Source organism: Marmota marmota, unplaced genomic scaffold, assembly GCF_001458135.2.
Source record: "Marmota marmota marmota unplaced genomic scaffold, marMar, whole genome shotgun sequence".
Lineage (NCBI taxonomy): Eukaryota > Metazoa > Chordata > Mammalia > Rodentia > Sciuridae > Marmota > Marmota marmota.
This window is the reverse complement of record NW_025999999.1, coordinates 3,299,197-3,308,862: the sequence shown is the minus strand read 5'-3', so window position 1 is coordinate 3,308,862 and position 9,666 is coordinate 3,299,197. Positions and strand designations below refer to the sequence as shown.

Here is a 9,666-nt window from a genome sequence, read left to right as displayed (position 1 = left end):
CTTTTTTTTTTTTTTTTTTTTTTTAATAGAGGAAGAGGCGTAAGCAGCAGAAAGAGTCTGAGGAGGAGGAGCTGGAGATGCCCCCTCAGTACCAAGGTAAGGTTTCCACTTCTTTCTCTTGGGGCACTGATTCCTGTCATCTACACCAGGCAGAGGAGTGGCAGGGAGGGATGCAGAGCCCTGATTTTGTATAGCCAGTTTGTTACTCAGTTGGCACCAGCATACATTAGCTGACAGGACTGGGATGGGCAGGAATAGGGAGTCAAGGATGAGAAGGCTGTGCACGTGACCCCCACTCTTCCTGAGGCCAGTGCTGCCCACCCACCCAGGCCTTCCTTGACCAGCCCTGACTCAGTCCAGGTCCAGGTTGACAGGACTTGGGTAGATTAGTGTTGGGCCTGGCCCTTCCTGGGTTCCCTTCTATGTTTGTCTCTGAGGCCCAGGTTAACCCCCAGAGAAGCTACTAGAAATGCCAAGGTGATTTCTCAGCTTTCTTCCTTCCAAGGTGCCCCTGCAGGGCCCTGCCCCAAAGCCCTTGCACCAGAGCCCTTGCTGTACATGTAAAGGCCAGGGGCTCTTTGGGAAGACTTTTATTCTGAGAGTGGTCCCATAGCATCCTGACCCTGGTGGAGAATCTTTTGACTCCTCTTCTGTCCCCACAAGCTGAGGCGCAGCTTACCTATTGTGCACTGAGATGACGTGGTGGGGAGAGGAAGCAGTACTAGTCAATGGGGCAGGAGGATTCAGGTCAGCTGCTGCTTAGCTGTGTGACCTTGGTCCAGTCACACTACCTTTCTGTCTCATCTGTAAAAAAAGGATTCATGTTAATCTTCTCAGAGAGTCCTCTGGAGTTGGCATTGTAGAATTCCATCTCTGATTAAAGTCTAAGCTGAAAATGAGCTGACCTGAGACAAGACCTTGATTTCAAATCTCTGTTCAATGGGATTAATAGCTGCCTTTGTATCTCAGAGTACAGGTGTGAGCCCAAATGAGAAAAGAGTGGGGAATCTTTGTGGGGTTTTTTTTTTGGGGGGGGTGGTACTGGGAAGGGTACCAGTGATTGATCTCAGGGGCACTCGATCACTGAGCCACATCCCAGCCCTATTTTGTATTTTATTTAGAGATGGGGTCTCACTGAGTTGCTTAGGACCTCGCATTTGCTGAGGCTGGCTTTGAATTCACAATCCTGTCTTAGCCTCCCAAACCCCTGGGATTATAGGCATGCACCACTGCACCCAGCAAAAAGTGGGGAATCTTAAAATGAGCTGGGTGGCAGAGCTGAGGGTTGAACCTTGGTGCACTGACCACAAACCCCGTGTTCAGGAGGATGACTCTAATGAGGATGTAGCTCTGCAGTCAAGCACTCGCCTAGCATCCTAAAGCCCTGTGTTCAGTCCCCAATAGCACAAAAATAAATAAATAAATATCAAATTATTCTAAAATAATTGGAGCAGGTATAACTTTGGAGAATGTGGGTCATTTTATGTTGGTTGGGAATACCAGAAATCATTAGTAGGCCTCTCGGGATTCTGGGTCAGTCTGAAGAGCCTAGTGGTCTGTCAAGTCTCTATGCAGATGCTCCCTTAAGGGAGGACTTCGCCCTTGCTTGGTAAGGATAGAGTTGAGTTCCTCACCTATGCTCATCTACTCTCCAGCAGCCCTCTGGAGAAGGGGTCCCTTGTCCCCCAGAAGGGTGCTACCCTTGCTGTGCCTGACTTGTAGTCTTTATTCTCCCCACAGCCGGAGGCTCTGGCATTCATCGCCCCGTGGGCAAGAAAGCCATTCCTGGGGCTGAATACAAGTCCAAGGTAATGGCTGCAGGTGGGGTCTCCTGGTAATGAATGGGTGCCAGGGAGGGCGAGAAGGAGCTATGCCCATCACTGTCCTCAAGAGGCACTTTCGTGGAACCAGACAGGCCAAGGAAGAAGGGGCACACCCATGTCTTGTTGGCCTCTGAACTTGGGGGCCTTGGTAAATGGCTTCCAGGGCCACAGGAGCTCTTTGGTGCCATCCAAAGCAGAGAATGAAGGAAAGGGAGGTCATAGGCCTATGAAGTCAGTATGGGGAACAATGGGAACCCCACACTCCCAGCTGACTCTGTTTCTCTGGATAAGCAGAAGGCAAAGGGTGATGTGAAGAAGAAGGGTCGGCTGGATCCCTATGCCTACATCCCCCTCAACAGAACCAAGCTCAACCGCAGGTATGGTGGTGTGGGGCAGGGCAGGGCATTCCATGTTCAGAGCGCGCTCTCTTCTCACTGAATTATCAACTCAGTTGTTCAGTTCTTCCAGAATTTTTTTTAGCATATACCTGCAAGTAGTTGGTACCTTCTTGTATGTGGCTTTTTTAAACATGATTTTGCAATTCAGAAATTTTCTTGTATATATGTACTTTATATGCTTGTCATTTCTATAATAGCTCTGGGTAATTGCTTTTCTAATCCCCTTGTTGGGAAATGAGAATCATTTCCACTTTGGGTGTTAAATAGGGTTCTTTGAGTTAAGTGTGAGAGCCATACAAGATGCCATGTAGGAATACTTGGCAAATGCATGTTACTCGTAAACAGGGTTCTAAACTTCAGTATGCTGGCTTAAAGTCAACCTTTAGAAAGAAGGATGGGTGGATAGAGTGAACTTTGTCCTTTTCTGTCCATTTGAGGAACAGTGAGGGGAGGACTGTTCCAGGTGGGATTGTGCCAGAGTGGAACAGCCTGGGCAGGACACATGCCATGTAGAAACTGGGGTTGCACAGGGTTGCCCCAGTTTATGTGCTGCCCACCCTGACAGCCCCCTTCTTCCTGTCTCTGCTGGTGCTCGGGGTGGTCATCATTTGACATTAAGAGGAGATGAATCCACCTGTTAAGACCCTTCTCTTCCTTGTCCCTACAGGAAGAAGGTGAAGCTACAGGGACAATTTAAAGGTCTGGTGAAAGCTGCCCAGAGGGGGTCCCAGTTGGGACACAAACTCCGCAGAAAGGATCGCAGGCCCTGAAGCTCCAGAGCCCCTAGGCTGCTCTGTGGTCCATCCTGAGGCCCCTTTTCAGTTCCCACACTGCTTGACATCAGCTCCAAGTGCTCAGGATTGGCACAACCTGGACTCAGAATGACTTTTTTGGAACCAGGGCTTGGCTCCCAGAAACACCCAGGATTTTGGAAGTTCCAAATGGAAACTGTTCTTTAGGGACATCCCCATTTCCTGAAGATGAGACTGTGACCTCAATACCTCTGAGTAGGCCCCACAAAGCAGTGCTTCCTGCCATAGTGACCATGAGCAGCTGAGCAGTGATCTTTTCCTCCAGTGGCTCATAGCCACATGACAGCCTCAGCCTGGCCATGATCTGCCTTTGTGAGATCTGCTGTGATTAGGCGCAGAATAAATGTGCATCACCGTGTTTTAGCCCTGACACTGTTGTATAACCTTCCCTACTCCAGGGGTAAGGACATATCTGGTTACTGGCTGCAGTGACTTGATCCCTTTCCTATGCAACTCCCAACATGTAGTCCAGGGCATAACTTTGCTCTGTCCATAGGTCAGGCCTTGCAACTTGTCCAGGAGTACCAGTGGCCAGAGGACTCCCTAGTTGCACTTTACAATCCCCATCAAAAAGTGATGTTTAGTGGGTAGGAGGGGAAGTGCATTCTTGTGGCTGGACCCTAGAACTGTGGTCGGGTACAAGGGATTGGAACAGAAGGGAGGTAGTAGCTGAGAGCTTTGGCTGCATCTGGGCACAAGGCTCTGCCAGCATTTTTGTCCATTGATTCAAGTGTTTTGTGCCCCTCCATGTGCCCAAAGCAGCTTGGTTTATCCATCTCCCTGTTCCCACACATCTGTTTTCCCAGATCCTGTTGTGGTGCTGTGTGATTCCCACTAGTCCAGCTTTTGTTGGTCTGATGCAGACCTTCTGTGCTTGAGGTCACTTATCGCATAGGCCCAGGGTCCTCATTTTTTTTTTGTTTGGGGATTGAAACCAGAAGTGCTTTACCACTGAGCTACATCCCCAATTCTTTCTATTTTTTTATTTTGGGCATTTTATCACTGAGTTACTGAGGGCCTCACTAAATTTCTGAGGCTGGCTTTGAATTTGTAATCCTTTTGCTTCAGCCTCACAAATTGCTGGGATTATAGGTGTGTGTCACTGTGCCTGGCAGCCCAGGGTCCCCTTGGGTATGCTTCGCAACATCAACCAGAAGCAAAGTACTATCGGGCTATTCCTACGCTCCAATAAGGAATATGCTTTGTCCCCTGACACTTGATCTGTGAGTTTTTCTGGCTTTTTCTCCTTGTGAGATGAGACCATACACACATTCCTTGATAGTTTCCATTCTGATTTAATGCCTTTGGTTCCAGTAATGCTTCCAAGAGGTGCTAGGTATCTCTTAGTAGCATGTCCCTTGATGTATTTTATTCATTTTCCAAGATGTGAGTCTTAACTGGACCCAGTACCCCCAAAGACCTCCCAATGGTATTGGGCTGAAAATCAGAGGAATCGGGCTGGGGATGTGGCTCAAGCAGTAGCGCGCTTGCCTGGCATGTGTGCGGCCCGGGTTTGATCCTCAGCACCACATACAAACAAAGATGTTGTGTCTGCCAAAAACTAAAAAATAAATATTAAAATTCTCTCTCTAAAAAAAGAAAGAAAAGAAAAGAAAATCAGAGGAATCACACTTCGCCCAGAGATGGCACTGTTCGCATGCTTTTATCATAGAATTCTGAGATTGGAGAGTAAGTAGGAAAAATGGTCAAAAGAGGTGAACATTGTGGGGCATGGTGGCACACACCTCTAATCTTGACTCAGGAGGCTGAGGCAGGAGGATTATGAGTTCATGGCCAGCCTCAAAGCAATTTAGTGAGTCCCTAAGTGGCTTAGTGAGACCCTGTCTCAAAAAATAAGCTGGGGACGTGGTCAGCAGTTTAGTGCCCCTGGGTTCAATCCCCTCTACCAAAAAGAAGTGACCACTAAGGATTTGCAAAGGTGATCTAACTATGACCGCTGTTAGTGTACCCTTATTCATAAGGTGTGTCAAATTAAGCCAGCCCCAGTTTTTTCCTATTCATGTCCTTTCTCAGGTAATGAAGCATACACTAGGAAGCCTCATGAAGTGGGGACAGATATGAGCCAATTGTCCAGTATTGACGTCATTAAGAAAGGAAGTTTGAAGCTGGCCTGCTTATTATAACATATTTCCCAAGAAGCATTGTTGTCTTTCAAAGGTGGGAGGGGCAGGTGACCTAGAAAGGTTGGTATTAGTGATGTGCCTGACTCCATATTCTTCTGGAAGTAGACTTTAAATATAAATTATTTTGCTGCAGAGGCAAAAATTAATCTGCCCCAGAAACTTCAAGTGCTCAAAACGTGTTGCAAAAGTCAATGCTGCTTTGGGGTCACCAGTAGGAGTGAAGGGGGATCTTAGGAGTGTTCATCAACACAAGAGTCATTTAGTTTCAGGGCAAAAAGAAAACTTGAGAGCTTCACTAAGATCCAGATTTACTGTTTTATGTTTTTTGTGATGTCAGACTGTTGAGGCTTTTCTGGGTCCTACCTATCCTTTGTTCATTCTCTGATAACAGGTTACATCTTGCCTGGTTACCAAAAAGGCCAAGGTGGTCAGGCACTAGGGATTGGCAAAGGCAGACTGAGTGTGCCCCTGTCATGACACTTCTGAACATGGGCAAGTCAGGTTAGGCCAGTCCTCACCATTCCCTGTTCCCTTGTGGTTGTGGCAGAGGTTTGGTGGTGGCTGTCCTGGAGGTTCACTATTACCAGTGGCCATTTCACTAGGTCCTCAGTCTTCTTGCAGTCCAATCAGCCAAGGGAGGATTTTTTTTTTTTTTTTAAAGAGAGAGAATTTTTTAATATTTATTTTTTAGTTTTCGGTGGACACAACATCTTTATTTTATTTTTATGTGGTGCTGAGGATCGAACCCAGCACCCAGGCGAGCGCATTACCGCTTGAGCCACATTCCCAGCCCAGGGTGTTTTTTTCTGTATTATTTACAACACATGAGAAAATTATTTATGATGTTTCAATAGCCTTTGAAAACAGAGGCTATTGAAACATCCTCAGGGTCCTTTCCCAAAAGCTTCCCTTTTGGTTGCTTATGTTTCTTCAAAAGATAATCTAAAAAATTAAATGTCTTCTAATTTTGCTATAAAAGCAATAAATATTCACAGAATATTTAGAAAAGTCAGAAAAGTAAAAGGGGGCCTAGAATCTGTCCACCATTTTTTTTTCTATATAGGGCCTATTTTTGAATACAAAAATATAGTTTTTAAAGTTTATTTTCTAAATTTGCACTTGACTATAACAGTTTTTACCCTACCTATGTAAACAGTTCATAAATATAATTTTCAATGGCCCAGTTTAAAGTGTCTGCCCAAGGGACATAGCTCAGTTTATTTATAAAAGATTCAAAAGTATGTCGCTCCTTGCTTACGCAGGAATTTAAAGCCATCACTAGATGCTAGATCATGGGCAAGCAATATTTAGAAAATGACATGATGAATACTCCTTGTTCTATTTTTGATATACATTATGATAAATAGAAAAATGACTGTACTCCAGAAAATAACCCTGATTTGGGACAACCTAAGTTGGTTTGCCATTTCCTGAAATCATGCTTAATGTAACTGCTTCCATTAGAAACAGTTACCATGTTGTTAAGAGAACAGCCGAGTCATCCAAGGCCAGGGCCACAGTGGCAGGTTTCCTCTTCCCATCCCAGGTTCCACTGACTGATCATAGAAACACTAGAACAGGATTTTGAGGCTGTGGCCAATCAGCAAATATGAAGATGTAGGCAGAGGGTTCAGTGGCTTGCCACCACATACTTACTGCAGAGCCCTGTGAGTCTAAAACCAGGATCAGGTTCAGAGGCAAATCCAGACCAAGGGGCCTACTCAAAATTGCAGTTTATTAATTTTTTTTTAAGAGAGAATTTTTTTTTTATTTCTTAGTTTTCAGTGGACACAACATCTTTGTATGTGGTGCTGAGGATCGAACACGCGATGCCAGGCGAGCACGCTACTGCTTGAGCCACATCCCCAGCCCCCAGTTTATTAATTTGTAATGAGAAATATAACTGCCCAAGATACTCGGCGACTGTTCAGGAAATATTTTACCTTGCGTTGGAAATCAAAAACTATTGTAGTATAAAATGGGACAAAGGGAGTCCTACAAGTGATATATTAATAATGTCATTGAGAAGGGACAGTTTTATCTCCCTGGGGATTTCCTAGACATTGGGCCCATTCTCACCGCAGCCTGTTGGGGCTACCCTCTGGTGGTTTGTGCTCCAGAGCAGGCAGATCCTTCCTCTCTGGTGTTTCATAGACTCTTTGCAGCCACTTTCCTGCTGCAGAGAAGCTTTTCTGAGATTTAATTAGGCCCCTGCTTCCTTCACATGCAGGGATGCCTGGATTGAATTTCCAAGCACAGCTCTTCCGGCTCTCACCAGGGAGACAGCATGTTCCCTCTGGAGCCTTGTACAGATAACTAATCCTGTCCATCATGTGTGTACTTGAAGGGTTTAACTTCCAGAGGGCAACATGATTTCCAAATTCCAGGGATGTCACCCTGAAGACCCATATGTACTAATTACAGAGCTGATCATTTAAAGTCACAATTTCAGAGAGGATCTGAAGCCCGGCTGGTGGGCAGATGGTTTTGTGAATGGTGCCAGGAATAGGCTATGCAGGCCTCGTGACTCCTCTGCAAGTTCTGCCAGCTCTTGAAGTCTTGCTTTTAACCAGAACTGTGTTTACAACATAGATATTGGACTTGAGGCCACAGAGCCTGAGTTATATACACAGTAGATAACCTGAGACCAACCCTTAGTTGTAAATATGCTCATAAAAATGACAAGGCACAGTGTAGCCCAAGCAGATTTTACACAGCATGTGTATCAATTGGATCATTGCCCCGTAATTCTTATCTAAAAATGTTTTCTTAATCATTCCAGCAGCAAGTCCAACTTGCTTACAGTAAGCAGGCAGACTACTAAGGCAAACAGTCATTCATAAAGTAGCAAAGGTGATATCCAGTATTTTAAAGATAGTTCTTCCCCACCCACATGAGGATTGTCAGATGGTCACATGCGTCCTCTTCCTCAGAACCTTGCACAGGGGCCTGGTGTCTGCTGTGATCGTGGGCAGTCACGCCTGATCTCACTGCCAGATCCCAGTCTCATGTGCAGATACAGTGGCAATTGCAGCCTAAGCTCCCACAGAGCTCTTTAGTTTGCCCAAGGCATTTGCACCCACTTTCTCTTTCAATATGACAGTAATATCTGATTGTGGTTATCATTAGGATTCCCAGCCAAAGACAGAGGATGAGTGGTTTGGGCAGAGTCATACAGGTGGCATAAAGTGGCACCCACGCCCCCAAAGTTCAAGTTTCCACTGTGCAATGCCCTGGGGAAAGCACAGTGTGATTAGGCATCACTGTGAATTTCCATATGCTGCATGAGGTTGGGACACCAGTGTCTGCTCTCCTTCCTGCTCATTACCTTGCAGGTGCTTTGCTCTGAAATCCCTACATCTCTGGGATGAAATCCAATTATACAGTTCTCTTTGTACAAGGTGAGAGGAGTGAGGAGTTGTGCCAGGGTTGACTTTTTGTTGTTGTTGATAAAACTTTATTTTCATTTATTTATACATGGTGCTAAGAATCGAACCCAGTGTCACACATGCTAGGCAAGCGCTCTACCACCGAGCCACAACCCCAGCCCCCAGGGTTGACTTTTGACATGAAGGGTGGGGCAGAGCTGTGCTGGGCTGTGAGTTCCTCTTCTGCCTTCAAGGAAGGGATACAGTTGGCCTGTAAGTTTCCTTTCTTTCCATCATTTTCTTCATCCACATTCCTTATTTTCTCTCCCTCTTTCATACACACACACATACATTTTTATTGTGAATTTATTCTGAGCAAAGGACTTCCAAAAAACATTTTGTGAGACATGGGAGATACTGTAATGAGCAATACAGAGAGGACACTTGCCTTGACAATATCTATAGCGGAGACACTCAAACAGTAAAACCTAACTAGAACAGTGCTACGAAAGTTTAGCACAGTTGCCACTGGAGGACCTGAGCTGGACAAAGGGGCTGTGGAAGGAAGGCCTCCTGGCAAAGACCTGAAGGATGAGTAGGCTTTAGGGAGCCAAATAACCAAGGGTCCAAACTTCCCAAGTACTGGAGCCTAAAGGTAACTGGTTGGAAGATGGGCTTAGGTTGGGCCTATCTCAAGCCTCCATTGCACACCAGGCTCACTATTTTCCTTAAATTGTACAGTCATGTGTGTGTGGTTGCTGGTAGAGGGCTCCTCCACTTTGGAGCTTTGCTGTTGTAGGCAAATAAGGGGAGAAAGAATGTCTCAGACTAAAAAAGAATATGTATAAAGGCCCTGCAGCAGAAAACCACTAGCTTCTTCAAGTAAATACCGGGAGGCCAGGGTTGCCCAAACAGAGTAGCAAGGAAGAAAATGAAGTGGCCAGGGCTGGTTTTAGTTCTCACACTGTTTTGGATTATCCCAACTCAAATTGGAGGACGGGCTGGGTAAGAGACTGACCTAATTCAATTTGGGCATTTTTGTTTATTTTCTTTTAAATTTTTATTTTGGGGGGGGGAGTTGGGGGAGTACTGGGGATTGAACATGATACTCATATCTACAG

At 45.6% G+C, this 9,666-nt stretch overlaps 1 protein-coding gene across 1 annotated transcript in view; it reads left to right on the top strand.

The window, feature by feature from the left end:
* Positions 1 to 3,391, top strand: part of Rrp12 (ribosomal RNA processing 12 homolog) — a 34,741-nt gene extending 31,350 nt beyond the window's left edge. Inside the window, exons 31-34 of the mRNA XM_015494577.2 lie at positions 30 to 96; positions 1,741 to 1,808; positions 2,118 to 2,200; positions 2,889 to 3,391. Of these exons, the coding sequence (XP_015350063.2) occupies positions 30 to 96; positions 1,741 to 1,808; positions 2,118 to 2,200; positions 2,889 to 2,991 (321 nt within the window). The 3' untranslated portion in view covers positions 2,992 to 3,391. The remainder of the gene's footprint in view (positions 1 to 29; positions 97 to 1,740; positions 1,809 to 2,117; positions 2,201 to 2,888) is intronic.
* The last annotated feature ends 6,275 nt before the right edge of the window (positions 3,392 to 9,666 follow it).